Source organism: Octopus bimaculoides, chromosome 7, assembly GCF_046866305.1.
Source record: "Octopus bimaculoides isolate indiv1 chromosome 7, ASM4686630v1, whole genome shotgun sequence".
NCBI lineage: Eukaryota > Metazoa > Mollusca > Cephalopoda > Octopoda > Octopodidae > Octopus > Octopus bimaculoides.
This window is the reverse complement of record NC_142934.1, coordinates 35,786,000-35,806,261: the sequence shown is the minus strand read 5'-3', so window position 1 is coordinate 35,806,261 and position 20,262 is coordinate 35,786,000. Positions and strand designations below refer to the sequence as shown.

General features: G+C 37.7%; 1 protein-coding gene across 1 annotated transcript in view; it reads right to left on the bottom strand.

The window, feature by feature from the left end:
* The window catches only part of LOC106882603 (fatty acyl-CoA reductase 1), a 96,589-nt gene that overhangs the window by 70,779 nt on the left and 5,548 nt on the right, over positions 1–20,262 (bottom strand). Inside the window, exons 2-3 of the mRNA XM_089355168.1 lie at positions 12,310–12,565; positions 1,475–1,650 (exon numbers count right to left, since the gene is read on the bottom strand). Of these exons, the coding sequence (XP_089211294.1) occupies positions 1,475–1,650; positions 12,310–12,513 (380 nt within the window). The 5' untranslated portion in view covers positions 12,514–12,565. The remainder of the gene's footprint in view (positions 1–1,474; positions 1,651–12,309; positions 12,566–20,262) is intronic.

The following is a 20,262-nucleotide window of genomic DNA, read 5'->3' as shown; positions in this document are numbered from 1 at the left end:
GTCTATCATCACCTCCCTTCTCACTGCATATCATTACCTCACTTTTCACTGCCTGTCATTACCTCACTTTTCACTGCCTATCATTACCTCTCTTCTCACTGCCTATTATTACCTCTCTGGTTACTGCCTATCACTATTTTTCTTCTTGCTCCCATTGCTACCTCTCTTCCCACTCCTATCACTAATTCTTATATTCTGTTTTCCCTTACACTTCCACCCTCATTCTCTCTCACTCATATTTCTCTTAAACAAAGGAACATAAAAAAACTCTTGTCTTACATAGAACAAGGCAATATCTCTAGCAGTGATGCCACAAGAAAATGAAAACTCTGCAAAACGCTTGTTGTTAGGAAGGGCATCTAACCATAGAAACAATGATCTCTCAGTCCGCTCCTACTAAAGTGAGTAGTTTCCTATATGTTTTCCTAGTTACTAGAACTTTGATATTTACTAAGTTAACTTTTAAGACACTTTGACTCTAGTTTTTTCTTTCACACCTAGAGCTTCTTTTCCAATTCTGTTACAGATTCCACTATGAGAGTGAAATCATCAGCATATAGTAGTTCCTAAGGGCAGCTGGTCTTGAATGCATCTGTTATGACCTACAGGACAAGGATGAATAGGAAGGGACTGAGAACCAAGCCCTAGTGAACACCTGCCTGTACTGTGAATTCATCACTGAACTGTGGTTAACTCTTACCTTACCTTTGTATGGCTCTCACAAGCCATTCATTTACTCCTAGCTTCCTCAGAGACCACCATATCACAGCTTCCTCCAGGTCCATAAATGCTATGTACAATGGTTTACTCTTAGCTAAACACTTCTGAAGTTGTCTGACTAAGAAGATAGCATCAGTAGTACTTTTCCCAAACAAAAACCAAACTGCATTTCATCTAGTCTAATTCTGTTTCGAATTAATTGGGCTATATTCCATGGGGCTGCTTGATTAGATATTTCATCATTTATAGAGATATTGCAGATCTGTCTGGTTTGTTGAAAGCTATTTGTTGAATTTAGTGTAGCATGAAGGAAAACAATAGCTAAGATTTACATTATTGACATTTGATGGATATTTGTCCTCATCTTGTTTGTTGGTTATTGGTGAGAGGATTGGATAGAAAACCAGCATGAGTGACATGATGAGAAAGAGGGAGCGATAGGGTGGGTCAGAGTGATGAAAGAAGGTATCACAGTAGTCAAATGTAAATAATGTACATAATTCCTCATCTCTTAAATATAGAACTGTAATAGCTAAGATATTAATTACAGTTATTAGTTTTTTTTATAACAGCTATAAATAAAGATAGCCCATGTGATAAGTTAATTTGTATTACATTATGATTAACTATAACTACAAATACATTACATCTCTGTATCACATGATGTTTTTTTATAATCTTGATATTGTTTATCAAACTCTGTACCATACACATACATGTAGTTTATAATATTTTCAAACCACAACAATCTCACCTGATATGTTCATCAAATCTAATTGTTGCTGCACTGTGGAAAACAATCTCTACTTCTTCAGATAGCAGTTTACTATCTCTGTCTTTTAGTCCCAATTTCTCTTCCATAATGTCACCTTCTATTGGGTGTAAGACACGGTGAAAGTCTGGTCGCTCTTTCCATAATTTGTCAAAAGGCTGTGGAAGGAGGGAAAAAAATTAAAATTAGCAACAGACAAAAACCCAAATAAGTAAATCAAATAAGGCATAATGTTACTAAAAGTTTGGGTTAGAATTGAATGTCCTAGAGGCTCCATGGAAGTGGTAGATAGGTTAAGTTACCTATGTGCCTTAATTAAGCGTAGAGGAGAATGTTCTAAAAGTATAGTTGCTAAAATAAGAATAAGATGCAGGAAGCTTAGAGACCTGTTACCTTGTTGGTTACAACAAGAAGTCCCCTTCCACAGAAACTCACTTGGAGATCTCTCTGAAGAAAGCCACATCCTCATGAGATGAAAGAATACTTTATTTGATCTCCTAAATCCAGTCACATCTTCTGAAGTACACAAGGTACACCAAAGAGCGATGACTAGCCTCTTGGAGACTGAGGTCACAAGAGTTCAAATGTGGCTCGGCCTCAGGTGAGGATGAAATTCAGCTCGAGTTGTTAAAGGTTTTAAGTAGAGAAGGTATTCTCTAACAGACTTGTGTGCATCAGATGGCCTGAATTTCCAGAAATGCTCTTAAGCAGTGACATCAGAATGATAATCCACTTTCAAAAAGGGAGACAAGAGGGACTGCTCTAATTAAAGATGAATCTCCCTGCTAAAGTCCATAGTGGATGTCTGGCAAAGGGATGTAGGGATATTGTTGAGTTCAAACTAGTTGATGAACAGTATGGTTTTCATCCCAGACACAGCACAGCCAACCAAATATTCACATTGTGGAATGTCTTCAAGAAACCATGTGAGTATGGCCAAGAGGTGTATGCTTGCTTGTTTCATAGGCCTCGAAAAGGCAGACAACCTAGTTTCACAGAACTTGTGGAAGGTTCTGCAGGAGTATAGGATCAATGGACAGCTTCTTGTTGCCTTGAAGTCCCTATGTGAATGCCCTAGCATTTGTGTTTGGATAAATGGCACTGAGTTGAAACCATTCAATGTGGTTGTCAGACTCTGCCAAAGGTGCATAGTGTCACTTCTTCTGTTCATAATCTTCACGGACAAAATTGATATGTGCACCTAGGCTGGAAATGGTATCAAAACTGGCAGGTGTGGGATCAGTTGGCTAGAATTTGTAGTCAACATGATATTATTCAATTCGTTAGAAGGTGATTTTCAACATGCACTTGATAGGTTTGCTGTTGAGTGCTGCTTGGCAGTGCTGTGAAGATTGAAACACTCATCCTCTGAAGGAAGCTGGTGCAATGCACTCTACATATGAGTGAAACTCCACTGAAGCAAGAGGAGAAGTTCAAGTATTACAGGGGTGTTTTCATAAGTGATGGAGGGCTGACTTAAAGGCAAAAATAACAAGAGCTGGTATAGTAATGTGCCAATTTGGTCATCAGAAGGAGGGAGTAAGTGTAAAAGCCAAATTCATTATCTTCAATTCAATGTTCATACCTACCCTTATCTATGGTCATGAATCTTGGGTAAAGACAAAAAGAATACAATCACAAATACAATTGGCAGAAATGGCATTCCTCTGAAGGGTCTTTGGACTAGGATTACTCAGTGTGCATAGCTTGGAGGTCAGAGAGGTGCTCCAAGTAGAGCCGCCACTACTCCAAATTGAGAGATCACAGCTTCAATACTATGGACATGTAAGAATGTCCCAGGAAAGAATCGCTGGACAGGTTTTACAGGCAAAACCAACCAATAGGAGACCCAGGGGTAGACCACAAACAAAATGGTTGGATAACATCCATGAGCTTGGTTAGTCTCATTTAGGTTTTCAGCCAAATCAACTGGTCATAGTTGCTTCAGACAGGATCCAATGGAAGGAGTGCTCTGCTCCTAAGACCAACCCAGGAATAAGATGAGATGAGGCTACAAAAGGTCTCTCTCCAAATAAAATACAGATTGTATGATGATTGCACATGAACAACGATGCCACATGATAGTGAGATGTGGGCCGTGTATGTAGAGCACATGCAAAGACTAGAGTAGAATGAAACTAGTACATTCCATTGGACGTGCAACATTAATGTGAATGTACAACAAAGTGCTAAGGTGTTGTGAGAAATAATGTGCATGAGGAATTAGATGTAGTGTGCGAGAAGACTGCACTGGTTTGGTCATGTGATGTATATGGATGAGGACAGCTGCACAAAGAAGTGCTGGTCACTTAAAGTGGATGGAACCGATGGAAGAGGGAGACTAGGGAAGATATGGGACGAAATAGTGATAGCTGATCTCTAGATGCTGAGCCTCACAGAGGAGATGACAAAGGACCAAGATGATTGGCAATTTACTGTGCTCAAAAAGACTCATACCTGTCCACCACAGCAAAAGCGAAGTCCTAGAAGCATTGTGTGTGTGCTTGTAGCTCATTGTGCCCCAACAAGCAATCTCCACATTTCATGCCCCTAACATCCAGCTGTCCATTACTCCTCTATCTATGGCACAACCTGGGGGCTGTTACCACTTGAGGGCTGTAATAGCACATATTTCTCCTCCCTCTTCCTTTATACCACCAGTTACCTCTTTCCTATTATACTCCCTTCCCCTCTCACCCAATTTCACCAATCACCTCATTTCTGTGTTTTCAGTTATCACTCTCCTCTGCTATATTCCACTTAACACTTCATAAATTTGCTTTCATTCTCAACACCTCCTCATACATGCCATCTTGTCCCACACACTATAGCCACCCCTATATAATCTTCCATCTTCCCCCTCACCACTCCTACATTATGCACATCCTCCCCACTGCCCTCTGCTCTAACCTTCCTGAACCACTTAACCATACTGATATTTCCCATCAACTGTACCTCCTCTACACCATCTCTAGCTATCTGTCAACTGCCCTCTCTCACCATCCCAACTCTGAGCCACTATCCATATCCTCTTTTATACTCCCCTTCCTTTATCTTGAGAATTTGCTCTGGCACTCCATTACTACTATCTTTATCTCCTTCTCAACTACTCTCATCTACCCCCATATAATGTGTGGTAACCATGCATCCCTTCTGCAGCAAAACACCTATGCTTTTCCCTCTATCATACCTTAGCCTTTCAACACTTGGTACAAAGCCACCCACCCCTGAAATACTCACCCTACTTGCTTAGTAGTAGGTTCTTTTCCTTTTTCTCTCTTTGTCTTGCAAAGTTACTTGGCTACACTAGTGCCAATGACACACACACAAAAAAAAGCACACAGTATACATTGTAATGTGTTTCGCTTTAGAAAGGGCATCCAACCATAGAACCCATGCCAAAGCTAACTCTGGAGCTCAGCATACATGGCTGGATCCTGTCAGTCCATCCAATCCATACCAGAATGGAAAACAGACATTGAATGATTATGATGATGATGTTTCCATACAGAGATAATTTATCATGTCTTTTTCAATTTTTTATAAGTTAACAAAGCAAAGACAATGCCAAGTACTTTTGTAGTGGGCTGTATCTGACTAATGAGAATGATACAACCAATGACCAACTTAGACACCTGAATATCAATGTCTACAAGGAACATACAAGCAAAAGAGGACCTAAGGATGTCTGAATGCTGACAATTCTGTTAAAAAGACCCTAAAACACCAAAGAAACTAAAAAAAAAATGGAGTCAGCTGAAAATTGGCCTCATTCCATTGCTAACCATTCCAGAGTCATAAATATTACACCATATCTGACACAGGCTTTTATACAATAAATAGGAGGATAATAGAAATGAAACATTAAGATGAAGCAGCAGAACTTTAGGTAAGATGATTCATGCATGGATTAAACTAAAACTGTTACTGCTGTTGTGAACTGGTAGAATTGTTAGCATGCCAGACAGAAAATGCTTTACAGTATTTCATCCATCTTTACATTCTGAATTCAAATACCAGCAAAGCCAACTTTGCCATTCATCCTTTCAAGGTACCAGCCAAGTATTGAGATCGATGTAATTGACTATACCTCTACCACAAGATTTCAGGCCCCTTGAGCCTATAGTAGAAAAGATGATGATGATGGTGATAGTGATGGTGATTATTATTATTATTATTATTATTATTATTATTATTATTATTCAGGTCACTGCTTGGAATCAAACTCGGGATCTTGAGGTTAGTAGCCCACGCTCTTAACCACTACGCCATATGCCCATGGGCAATTATGGAGTGAATTTCAGGGCTTATAAATCTAATATTCTCCTATCCTTCCTTAATACCAGTTCCCATTTGCTGTTCATATCTGCACTCGGTCTGCTTAGAAGGTTGTTGTGTCCTAGCATATGTGCTGCTTCTTTTAGTTTTCGTATTTTCCAGTGGTGTTCTCTGTTTATTATTTTAACTTCATCCCACAGGGGAAGGTGGTCTCCATTTTTCCATACTTAGGAATGAGAACCCAGGTTCGAAATCACCCCAAGACACCTGATGGAGGCTGGATGGTATATCAGCCTATACGTTGTGTTAATGACAAACAAAATGAGGACAAATATCCATCAATTGTAAATAATGTACATATTCCTCATCTCTTAAATATAGAACTGCATTATCTAATCGGTATGGAGCTGACATTAGACTTCAATGGAGACATATAGAGAAACTCCATCAAAAACTAGCTTGTCTTTCAAACCATCTAACTTTCCTGTGTAGATGTAGAGACTCAAAGCTAATACCACCTGGCTTGAATATAATGACGCATACCTTAGGAATGAGAACCCAGGTTCGAAATTTCCCTAAGACACTATTAATTCATTGCAGGCAACATTTTATGTTTTTATTTGCAACAGTCTCTCATTCACACTTGCCTCTATTTTCATTAATGATAATTTAATAATAGCTATATAACTTTGATATGAGACACAATTTCAAGAATATTATCAGTTTCTAGAGTTTGTTAAATTAAAATTTTTGATAAAATGAAATTTTTTTAATATACTGGTATAATTTTAAAGTGATTTTGTGTTGAATGAATTCATGCTATTACACAAAATAGCTGTATAACTTTGATACGAGGCACAATTTCCAGAATATTATCAGTTTCCAGAGTTTGTTAAATGAATATTTTTGACAAAATGAAAACTCTTCAATATACTGGTATAATTTTTTTTTTTTAAATGAAGAAGTGATTTTGTTGGTATGGTTACTTGGAACACTATAAGCCTAACAATAATAACTATGTGATCGCCACTATTTCTAGCATGCTAAACAAGATAGTTTTTAACAAGCTTTAATTTATATATAATATGCAACTGAAAAAGAATATTTAGCAGCAAAGGCACAACGGCAAAGACACAATTCAGATGAGCAACTGAATCAGATGAAACCATGGCAAAGCAACTGAAACAGATGTCTGAATATACAGAGACATAGACATGATTCTGTTTCTGCTACACATGACCAACTGGTTAGGGTATCTCGAGAGGAGAATATTCTACTTCAAAATAATGGTGTCAGATCACAAATTGTTGATGCAACACTAAAATGATCTTTTCTTTGCAATCATGTGGAAGTAGTGCAGTTGTCAACCAATCAAAGACTTCTTACAGAATGTCATTCTAATGAAAGAGAGTTTGCTAATTACCTTCTTGATATAGGAAATGTTAACATTTCTATTGAACAAAGCCTAGGTGAATTCAAAATTAAACTACCCAATGATCTTTGCCTTGAAAGTGGTATTCTTTCATATCTATGTGATTTTGTATATGCTGACCTCGAAAATAACTTCACAAACCCTGTGTGGCTTACAAATTGCACCATCGTTACTCCAACAAATGAAGTAGCACAATTTGTGAATGATTTTGTGTTGACTAGGATCCCTAGTGAGCTAAAACAAATATACAGAAGCTCAGATACAGTTGATAATGAAACTCTGTACCCAATCGAGTTCATCAACAAACTTACACCATCAAGGGTTTCCACTACATATTCTCAAACTGAAGAAAAAACGATGCATAATGCTTCTGAGAAATTTAGATGCTACTAATGGACATTGCAATGGCACACACTACATCATTGTCAGTTTACATGATCATGTTATTGAGGCTGAGGTTGCTTCTGGTCCTTGTGCAGGATCAAATCTGCTAATCCCAAGAATACCACATATATCTCAAGAAATGGAATTGCCATCTACATTTACACGCAATTTCCTGTCAAGCTAGCTTTTGCTTTGACGTGCAACAAGGTACAGGCACAGACTTTTGAACAAATTGGAATATATCTCCCAACACAGTTCTTCTCACATGGTCAGCTGTATGTTGCATTATCTACAGTTCAAAAGAAGACTAATGTAAAAATATTGGCTGAGAGAAATGGAAACAGTATGATTACTGACAAATGTGTCTACAAGGAGATACTACTTTAAAGCAAAATATGCTTTTTAGCAAGTTTCAGTAAATAGAATTAACACATAAATTATATGTAAAGTAACATATATTTGTGTGGAATTAAATTGTTTTGGCATATTTCAACAAATGATGTCATTATATTAGATCATTTTAAATTTGGGTATATTTGAAAAAGTAAGGAAACGTCATTCCCATGAGTTCTCGCAGCACTAGACTTTCGTGCACGTGAGTGTGTGTGTGTGTGCATCCATCCATCCATACCTATGTAAGTTCTACCAATTATTAATGATTGACTCTTTAAAAAAGAGAGATTATGACTTATAAAATAATAAAATCAATATTTACTAACCAAGTGAGCACTATTATACAAAGAAATAATTAGAGATAAAATATCATAAAAATTATTAGAATTCGGAATCAAATGTGGAAATATCGAGTGGCTAGCAGAAAACCACCTGGAGGGTGGTCTTTCTGCTAGTATTTGTAATGGATAATTACTTGCTGCTGTTGTCTGAAAAGAAGCTATCAAGAAGAACTGAAGGCAGTAGTGTGAAGAGGAACTGCTAAAAGATTGCACTGGATATTAAACTTGATGTGGGAGAAAAACTAAGTTATATTGCCAAAACATTAAATCTTGCAACATCTGCAATGGGAACAATGCATGACAACAGAGAGAAAATCACATCAAGTGCTCAAGAAGTTACTCCATTAACTGCCCGGACCTTATTTTACCTTAGATTTAGTATAAAGCTTAAAATGGGATGACTTTTGAGTGTATCAATTGAGGGGCAGAGTTGGTGCAATGTGATGATATAAACACCACAGTAATTCAAAATAAAGCCAAAAGTTTCTATGACAATTTGCAGAAAAAGGAAGGGAAAACTTCTAATGAAAAACCTTTTTTGGCTAGTAAAGGCTGGTTTGAAAAGTTTAAGAAATACATAAATTTGAACAGCATAAAAATGACTGGTGAAACTGTGAGCACTGATATACAGGCTGCTACTAATTATCCAGAGCAGCTGAAGAAAATGATTGCTGAATGGAGCTATACACCAGAGCAGGTATACAAAATTGATGAAACTGTACTTTTCTAGAAGTGTATGCCTGCTAGAATTTTTATTCTTTAAGAACAAAAACACCAAGATTTAAAGCTTCCAAAAATTGTCTGACACTTCTTTTTGGAGGAAATGAAGCTGATGATAGGAAAGTAAAACCCCTACTTTTGTACCACTCCAAAAATCCAAGGGCTTTCAAATGTTACACAGTTAACCTACCTCTGATTTGGCATTCAAATAAGAATGCCTGAATGACTCAGAGCCTTTCCAAAGAGTCATTTAGTGAACTTAGATGACCTTTCTGATAATGTAGAATATTTCCACAAGAATACACCGTCTTTGCTGCAGCCAAGTGATCAAGGTGTGATCGCTAACTTCAAGGCATATCATATAAGTATTAAAGAACTTGTGAAAGCAACTGACAGTGAGGATAAACCAACAGCTAGAGATTTCTGGAAGAAATTCAACATAATGGATGCTGCAGATAATATAGCTAAGTCATGGGATGAAGAAAAACCTTCAGCTTTGAATACTTCTTGGAAAAATAAATGGCCAGACTGTTTCCATGACATTAGAAGATTTTCTCAAGCAGAAAGTCTACATAAAATTTAGAAAGATATTACAACACTTGTAAAAGATGTAGGATTTGAAAATGTCGTAAAGGATATGATTGATTTGCTAGTTCCTAGCAGGAAAGTTTATCTAATGAGGTGCTGATGTTGTTAGAAAAAGAACAAGCTAAGAATATAGAGGAAACAACTGAAGTTCCACCTACACCACTTAAATTAACTACAAAAATTATTGCTAAAGAGTTGGCACTTAAAGAGGAAGGTCTGCAAGTTTTTGCTGATAATGATCCTAATCATTACCATAACAAAAATTACAGGAAGAATTTACAATGAGTTCAGTTCCTACACTGAGCTCTACAAAGGGATGATGTATCTTAAACAACAACTTTGGAAAAGCTCTTCACCCATCCAACTGATGCTGGTGACAATGAACTATAAGCTAGTAAATATTGTCCCTTGTCCTCCCAGTAATGTTCATTCCACCACGACCCTTCACACAGAATCGACATTTTTTGTGATATGAACATACTCTTATGATATTATGAATCTTATTAATTCTTCTTGAATATATTCCTCTTGAAATATTTTTGAGTTTTATGTATCTATATTGTACAGTGTATGTTTAGAAATTATTTTCATGTATAAAGGCGATCATGTTGCTCATTTTGTTGTTTTCTTGTGCGTTTTGTTTTTCAAAAACATCCATAGGAATACAATCTCACTTGGTAACATGAAAATCAATGGAAAAATTAATTTTGCATTACAGGTTTTCTTGTTACTGCCAGGTTTTCAGAAATGCATTATGTCCATAAAGCGAATGATTCCAGTATCACTTCTTTATACCCTTCTGAGTCCATTTGATACATTTAGATTTTTATCTTCCTTGTGTTGCTGAAATTGGAGGGCGTGGGTTGAGATTAATTTCATTCATGAGACTATTCAAGTTTGTATTTGGAGAAGAGCTTGTTTCAGTTGCACACTTTCTGAGCCCATGGTGATTATTATCATCATCATTATTAAAACAGCAAGCTGACAGAATCGTTAGCACACCAGACAAAAGGCTTCACAGCATTTTGTTTGTCTTTGCTTTTTAAGTTCAAATTCTGCTGAGGTTAGTTTTGCTTTTCATCCTTTCAGAGCTGATAAAATAAGTACCAGTCAAGTACTGAGATCAATGTGATTGACAATCCACACACACACACACACACATGCAGAAATTCCATGCCTTGTGCTTATAGTAGAAAGGATTATTATTATTATCATTTTGCTGGTGTGATGCCTGTTGTTGCTATTGTAGTGGTTAGCACTGGAGAAAAGCTTGTTTCAGCTGCAGACTTCTTAACTCCAGGCTGCTGCTTATTATTATTACTATCATCATCATCATCATTGGCAGCAGCAGCAGCAGTAGTAGTCTTTTTTTTTTTTTATTAAGGTGGTGAGCTGGCAGAATCATTAGCATGTAAGACAAAATGCTTAGCAGTATTTCGTCAGTCTTTACATTCTGAGTTCAAATACCATCAAGATTGACTTTGCCTTTCATTTTTTCAGGGCTGGTGAAATATGTACCAGGTGTGCACTGGTGTCAATGTAACTGAGTAGCCCTTCCCCAGAATGTCAGGCCTGTGCCTATAGTAGAAAGGATTATTATTATTATCATTATTATTTTGTTGTGGTGGTATTTGTTACTGTTATCATTGGTGTTGTTAACATTGTGACATAATCAAAGACTGGAGCTTTACATTTAGTTGCTCTACATTCCTGACAATCATCATCATTACCACTATTATTAACATTGTCATATTACCAAAGATCAGTGTCCCTTTCCTTGCACTAACATTTATCATTCTATTTCTAGGTCTTCTGTTAATAGCAGTTAGGTTAAGTAAAATCAGTGAAGTAAAGTATAATAAGCAAAGATTAAACATATTAATAGCTGACACCAAGAGAACAATACACAAATATAATATTCCAGTCAAACTTAATTTCACTTAAGCCTTAATTTAACAAAGATTGGCTTAAGAGTAAAAAAAAGTGGGTGAGGCATCTTGTTTAATGTAATATGAAGTATAACTAGAGCTGTAGTAATTCCCTAATATTCAATATACTTGCAATATTACTATACTATCAATATTCATTGCAGATATCTATTGTTTAAATGTCTGAGATGAATTGATTTCAATAAAATTATCACTGTTTAAACAACTAACATCATCTTTAGAGATGAACAATTTTTCAATATCTACATGTATGCTTTGATCAGCGATTTCTTTTGTTTTAAGAAGTTAATAGATAAATTTCCCTACTGGACAATATATTAAGTCTATGATAGAACCTATCAAATAACTTACGACATTGATTTGCTCAGTTAAATGAATCAGGGCAATCTAGAAGATAAGTGAATAGCCCAGAAACAATGAAGCATCTGCCATAGATTTGAACTCACAAATCCTTATCTTGTTAATCAAACCACCTCTACCACATACTACTACTATTACTTATTAATAATAATCTCATTACTATTTAGAAATAATGACATCATAACTAGGATGATGAATGGTAGAATTGGTAGACCACTAAACATGCTTTTTTGTTGGAGACTAATCTAAAATTGACTGAATTAACACAGAACATATTTCTATAATAAAACTGTGATGAGGAGATAAAGCACATTCAAAGGATCAAAAATGAAAAACTGAGGGAGGTGAGGGAGAGAGAAAGATCCAACTCACACGACTGTGCAACAAATCTTGGAACCGCTCATCAATACTTTGGCCTTTCTTCGGTCGCATTAGCATATAAATAGTCTTTATACCAGGACAACATCTGAGCAACTTTTCAATGAGGACTTTACCAATAAATCCAGTTGCTCCAGTGATAAACATGCATTTGCCTGCATAATATTCAGCAACAGATGGTAAAGGTTTTGTTTCCATGGCTGGCCCTCACTGTCTGACCAAATGATTCTTCAGCTATTGGCACTAGCACCTGCAAAATAATAATAATCATTATTATTATTATTATTATTATCATTATTATTATTATAGTTGGTTATACATTGCTTATATCTGCACAAAAAAAGTGTTAATTATTCCTCCAGTCTAAATTTTTAGTGACATCATTATTATTATAAACATCATTTCTTGACTGTGACAAACTGAATCTTCAAAAATAAAATATTGTTATCACTGCAACTGATTACTTTAAGTTTAAATCTTACTGGGGTTAACTTTGCTTTTTTATATTTCTGGGGATCAATAAAATAAGAAACAGTGTGGGGCCCTGCGGGAACATATGAAATAACTACACCTACCACCAAATTTATGACTTCAGGCCTAAGTTAGAAATCCCCATCATCGCTATTACTGGCAGAATAGTTAAAGCATCAAAATAAATGTTTTACAGTATTTTTTTCTCATTACATTTTGAGTTCAAATTCCACCAAAGTCAACTTTGCTTTTAGCAGTTCATGGATGATAAAATAAGTATCACTTATTGATTTAATTGGTTCCCTCATCCAACTCAAAATTATCGGCCTTGTACCAAAATTAGAACTATTAGGGTGGTGGATTATCAGAGATGTCTTCTTGTATTCATCTATTAACTTGTTAAATAATATTGAGTTAAATATATCTCCAGATTAACAGCATGGGAAGGTATGTCTATATTAAATATAGTCCTGCCTGATCAACTTGTTTATTTGCTCATATTATTTCTATTTTTATTTTTTATTTATTTATTGCAATGGATTAGCAGAAACTGTAAACAATAAGCAAAATTCCTCATGATATTTGTTCTGACTCTGTAATCTGACTTCAAATGGAGCCAAGATCAACTTCAACTTTCAACCTTCTGGGGTTGATAGAATAAAGTACAAGTACTGAGGATGAATTAACTGCCTAACCTCTCTCACAAATTTGTACACTTGTGCCTATGTCAGTCACTATTATACAAAAGGATCATGGATTGGCAGAATTGTTAGTGCTGACCAAAACACCTAATAGTATTTATTCTGGCTCTTCATGTTCTGAGTTCAAATTCCACTGAAGTCAACTGGAACTTCCACCTCACTGAGTTAGATAAAATAAAGTACCAGTCAAGTACTAGGGTTGATGGTATTGACTAAACCCCTCCCCTCAAGATTGCTGGTTTTATGCCTAAATAAGAAACCATTATTTTAATTATTATTATTATTGTTGTTGTTGCAACAAAATTCTTTCCAATATTTGTTCCAGCTCTTTATGTTCTGAGTTTACATAACACCAAGGTCAACTTTGCTTTCATTGTCAAAGGTCAATGATATCACCTAATGCATCATCCCACCACAACATTTCAGGCCTTGTGCCTAATTCAGAATCAATGAAAGATGGTAAATTGACAGAATCATTAGAGTATTGGAAAAAAAACACAATATTGTAATATGTTCTGGCTCTTTACATTTAGAGTTCAAATTCCACTGAGATCATCCCTTCAGGGCCAATAAATAAAGTGCCAGTCAAATACTGACTATCCTGAAAATTTCAGGCCTTGTTCTGTGTCAGATATAATTATTACAAAAAGTAGTGGTGGGTTAGTAGAACCATAAGAGTGTCAGTATTTATTCCATCTCTTTATATTATGAGTTTAAATCCTTCCAAAGTCAACATTGCCTTTCATCTTTCTAAGATTAATACAATAAAGCACCACTTGTGTACTGGAGTCAATGTAATCAACTGAACTCTTTCCCTCAATATTTCAGGCACTGTGCCTATATTAGAAACTTTTGTTTTTCTTTTTTATTTGTGGTTTTTTTTTTGGGGGGGGGGTCTTTCTTTTGCAGTGAGTTAGCAGCAGTGGTACAGTGATAAACAAAATTCTTAGTGGTATTTTGGTAAGCTTTTTTTTTTTTAACCTTCTAAATTCAAATCCTACAGTTAAATGTGTCTTTAACACTTTCAGGGTGGATAAATTAAGTGCCAGCTATCAAACACTATGGTTGATTTAATTTATTATGTCCCTTAGCCTAAATATATGGCTTCATCATCATCATTTAATGTCTATATTCCATACTGGCATGGGTTGGCTGGTTCAACAGGATCTGACAAGCCAGAGGTCTGTGTCACTCTCCAATGTCTGCTTTGGCATGGCTTCTATTGCCAGGTATTCTTACTAATGACAGCCATTTCACAGAGTGTACTGGGCGCTTTTTTGTGATACTAGCACTTATAAGGCTGTTATGCAGCTTGCAATTGAGACCCTTTGACAGAGTGGTGATGCAGTATTGAGGGAAGTACTTTGTGCTAGATCTTAAAAGGATAAAGTATATTAGCAGGACAGGAATAAGTACTTTGCCATAGAGGAGATACATGACTACCTCAACAGGAGAGAATGGATGGTGGAGATGAGGTTTAATCTTAGAAATCACTGACCCTTGACCATTTCTTCTAGGCAAAACATGATGCCTGTGTAATCAGAGCAGAGACCTGCGTGCTCAAAAACAAGGGGACAAAATGTAGGAGGTGATAAGTAATTGCACAAGGAGCAAATCACCTGGTTTGGATGGCCTGCTCTATGACTTCTACAAATTCATGCCAGACTTGTTTGATGAAGTCTGGACAGATGTCTACCACATCTAGCACAGCGAAGAAACAGGAAATGGTACTGCTGTTGAAAAAGGATGCCAACAAAGGGATGTGGTAGGCAATTTTCAGTTCATAACCCTGATAAACACAGGGTTTAAGATCTCTCTCATGGTGTTAGCAAAATGGTTGGTTCTTGCTGTTGGTGGTCTACTCGGGAAAATGCAAACATGCTTGATCCTGAACAGATCTAACTATGTCAACCTCCACCTTATGCAATACATTATAGAGAAAGCTGGGGCCAAAGTTGGCTTGGTAAGGGTCCTAATCAATTTGGGTCAGTTGAAAGCTTTCAGATAGGGTCAAACATCATTACTTAAAAGCCTCATTTTCAGAGGTTGGACTGCTGCAATATACAGTGGCATCTGCTTGGTGATCAAAGTAAATAGCCACCTCTCTGAACCATTTTGCATCAAATGCTCAGTCTGTCAGGGTTGCCTGCTCTTACCTCTTCTGTATGTGTTAACTCCAGAGCCACTGCTGAAGAAATTAGAACACTCAAGGGGCAACCTTTTCAAAGTGGGGCCCCAGAGGACCATGTTGGCATATGTAGACAACATCAGCAACATGGTGTCAGAAACTACCCATATTTAAGACAGCACCATTTTGAGGGAATACAAGATGATGGTAGGGGCCGAGATCAGTGCTGACAAGGCTTGCAACTGGGCACCTGAAGAGGTAGGTCCATGCCATTGGATGGTGTCATTGGATGCTGAACTGGTGGAGTGGTTAAACTGTTCAAGTTGTGGACAAGAACTGGGATGAGGTGATGAACAGAATTGGCCAATCTAACCCAGAAATGGGCTGAAAGCAAGCTGTCCCTGAAAAAGCAGGCAGAGGGGGAAAACGCTGACATACTGTTTACCACCTGACCATTATGTCTCACCTGAGTTATCACCTGATTAGATTAGAGAATCGGTTATTCAGTTTCTTGTGGAAGGGATGTGTTTTACTGGACAGGCGGTCCATCTGTTATTAGCAGTTTCTATGTGGAAACTAAGGATTGCCACAGCTGCTGATGTACAGACACATGTTGATATTCCTCTGCCACCTGCAAAGATTCCTAGACAGTGAGCATGTGTGTGTGTGTGTGTGTGTGCACCATTTGTAAGGCACATTTTCCTGCAGTTCATCCTGATGGAGCTACAGTACTAGGTGAAACAAAAACTGAACTGGATGCCTGGCACATAAATTGTTGTCAAGCACTCACTGCTATCTACAAGTCAGACAACACTATCAGTGGATATTCCACTCTAGCAATCTATAGAACCCTTATCAACTTTTTCAAGTTTCACTAGAAAAGGAAGGCAACAGTGGAAGGAAGTGCTGACCTCAAGTGAATTTACTGAAAGGTAGGTAAAAGTGATGGAAATGGCAAGAGTGAATGGCACCACTCTGAGTATATACCTGTGAGTTAAAGAACAAAAACTGGTGAGGGCTCTTGCCTTTGGTGTTCAGGGAAATTTTGTATGGTGGGGTTCCTCAACTGGCCCTAGAAGTTCTGTATCAGGAGGACTGCATTGCCATCATCATTTTCTTTTTTTCTTTTATTTATTTACTAATTTTTTATAATATATACTATGTATACTTACTTGCAGTGGTGGACACAATACCACTAATCTGCTAACAGTTAATCAGCAAAGCTAACTTTTTGTTTAGGGGATTAGCGTTTTCACTAACTTTGGAAACCGTTAGCAGACCAATCAGCTTCCACTAACTTTAAGTCCACTAACAAAATTCATACGTTTGTTCCTAGCTGTTGTGGGCATGTCATGGAGAGTCCCTCAGGCATGCTATTGGCTGAGTACATGACAAGATGTGATTGGCTGACACAGCAGCAACAAGCTGAGCAGCATTGTGTAATTATGCAGTTTTGAGTTGTGTTCACTTGCGACACTCTCACATTACAGACTGTCATACAGTGTCAGTGACAGCAGTGTACGTTATTGGCTTATCAAGTTATTGTTTATCCTTATGGAAGGTGAAGACGTTTTTGTTCAGCCTGAGGATGAAGGGCCTGTTGAGGAGTCTGCAACAGCTGTGAGTGAGTCAGAGGTCGCTTAGGTTGAGAGCCAGAAGTCTCAGAACTTGTGGCCCCATATTGAGGATTGCTTTATCCTCATGTCAAGGAATAATGCTGTACTTCCGGCGCATCATGTGCCAGTCCAAAGAGACCATCATCAAGGGACAAACGGTGAACCTCTACAACTTCAAGTTGCATGTCAAGAGGAAACACCCAGCACATGCCATCCAGCTTGAGGAGAGGATCAGGGTCAGCTCTTCCCATGGTAGCAGTGCCAGTAGCCGCAGTGATATGCAAAGAAAGCACGCCAGCCCAGCATTGGCAAGGCATTTGATCAAACTGCAAATTATATTGATTCTAGAACGTCTATGCTGATGAGAACATGGATGTTGTTACGTAAGTAAAACATTAATGTTCGAAACTGCAGTCCATAGATAATTGTTTATTCTGTATATTTCTTGTTTTGTCGTGTTCTGGTGTTTTGCAAAATTTTTTCTGGAGAACATTATTTTTCTTTGTGCTTGGGTTGTTGATGACCTCTTTCTAGCATATTGGATGTCCATCTAGTGGTCATCCCTTATACACGTGTAATACAATTGTTTCTGAATTTTCAGATTTTTCTATATGCTAGGCCACTTGGTTTTAAATCGAATTAATATTCATTTTATCACCCTATGTTGTTGGCACTCTGTCGCTTACGACGTCGAGGGTTCCAGTTGATCCGATCAACGGAACGGCCTGCTCATGAAATTAACGTGCAAGTAGTTGAGCACTCCACAGACACGTATACCATTAACGTAGTTCTCGGGGATATTCAGCGTGACACAGTGTGACAAGGCTGACCCTTTGAATTACAGGCACAACAGAAACAGGAAGTAAGAGTGAGAGAAAGTTGTGGTGAAAGAGTACAGCAGAGTTCGCCACCATCCCCTGCCGGAGCCTGGTGGAGCTTTAGGTGTTTACGCTCAATAAACACTCACAACGCCCGGTCTGGGAATCAAAACCACAATCATATGACCGCGAGTCCGCTGCCCTAACCACTGGGCCATTGCGCCTCCACTATCACCCTATCTGTATAAATAAATAATAATTTAAATAGTTATGTTCTCCAACTGGCAACATATACTGCAGGAAATTATTCTTTGCAGAATTGTTTCCAGAATTTTGCGTGCCAGAGCTGAGGCATTTTGAAAAATAGCCCCAATGTAATCGGTAGAACTATATGCAAGTTTTGTGTCATGAAGACAATTCGTGTATAGTTCTGCAAATTATATTGATTCTAGAATGTCTATACTGATCAGAACACGGATGTTGTTACATAAGTAAAACGTTAATGTTCGAAACTGCAGTCTATAGATAATTCTTTATTCTGTATATTTCTTGTTTTGTCCTGTTCTGGTGTTTTGCAAAATTTGATGACCTCTTTCTAGCATATTAGATGTCCACCTAGTGGTCAAACCTTATACACGTGTAATACAATTTTTTCTGAATTTTCAGATTTTTCTATATGCTAGGCCACTTGGTTTTAAATGGAATTAATATTCATTTTATCACCCTATCTGTATAAATAAATAATAATTTAAATAGTTATTTTCTCCAACCGGCAACATATACTGCAGTGAATTATTCTCTGCAGAACTGTTTCCGGAATTTTGCACGCCGGAGCTGAGGCATTTTGAAAAATAGCCCCAATGTAATCAGTAGGACTAGATGCAAGTCTTCTTTCATGAAGACATTTCATGTATAGTTCTGCAAATTATATTGATTCTAGAACATCTATGCTGATGAGAAAACGGATGTTGTTACTTAATGTTAATGTTCGAAACTGCAGTCCATAGATAATTCTTTATTCTGTTTATTTCTCATTTTGTCCTGTTCTGGCATTTTGCAAAATATTTTCTGGAGAACATTATTTTTCTTTGTGGTTGGGTCATTGATGACCTCTTTCTACCATATTGGATGTCCACCTAGTTGTCATCCCTTATACACGTGTATGCGTGTGTGTGTGTGTGTGTATATATATATCATCATCATCATCATCATCGTTTAATGTCCGCTTTCCATGCTAGCATGGGTTGGACGATTTGACTGAGGACTGGTGAAACCGGATGGCAACACCAGGCTCTAATCTGATTTGGCAGAGTTTCTACAGCTGGATGCCCTTCCTAACGCCAACCACTCAAAGAGTGTAGTGGGTGCTTTTATGTGTCACCCACACGAAGGCCAGTCAGGCGGTACTGGCAACGGCCACGCTCAAAATGGTGTATTTTATGTGCCACCCGCACAAGAGCCAGTCCAGGGGCACTGGCAACGACCTCACTCAAAAATCCTACGAAGACCAGTCAGGCAGTACTGGGAACGGCCACGTTCAAAATGGTATATTTTATGTGCCACCCGCACAAGAGCCAGTCCAGGGGCACTGGCAACAATCTCGCTCAAAAATCCTTACACATGTCACAGGCACAAGTGCCAGAAAGGTGACACTGGGCACAGGTGCTATCCCGATTTCACTTTTGCTTGCCCCAATAAGTCTTCGCAAGCTGAGTTTCATGTCCAATGAAGGAGACGACGTTGGCACGGGTGCCAGTTGTCGAATTTAGTTCGATTTCACTTGCCTCAACAAGTTTTCGCAAGCGGAATTTAGTGTCCAATGTAGGAAAGGTACGCATAAGTGGGCTGGCTATACCCCTGGGAGAGGATTTGGATTTAGGTCTCAATTGGCTTGCTGGGTCTTCTCACACACAGCACATTTCCAAAGGTCATCGCCTCAGTGAGGCCCAATGTTCGAAGGTCTTGCCTCACCACCTCAGCCCAGGTCTTCCTGGGCCTGCCTCTTCCACAAGTTTTGTCCTGTTCTGGTGTTTTGCAAAATTTGATGACCTCTTTCTAGCATATTAGATGTCCACCTAGTGGTCAAACCTTATACACGTGTAATACAATTTTTTCTGAATTTTCAGATTTTTCTATATGCTAGGCCACTTGGTTTTAAATGGAATTAATATTCATTTTATCACCCTATCTGTATAAATAAATAATAATTTAAA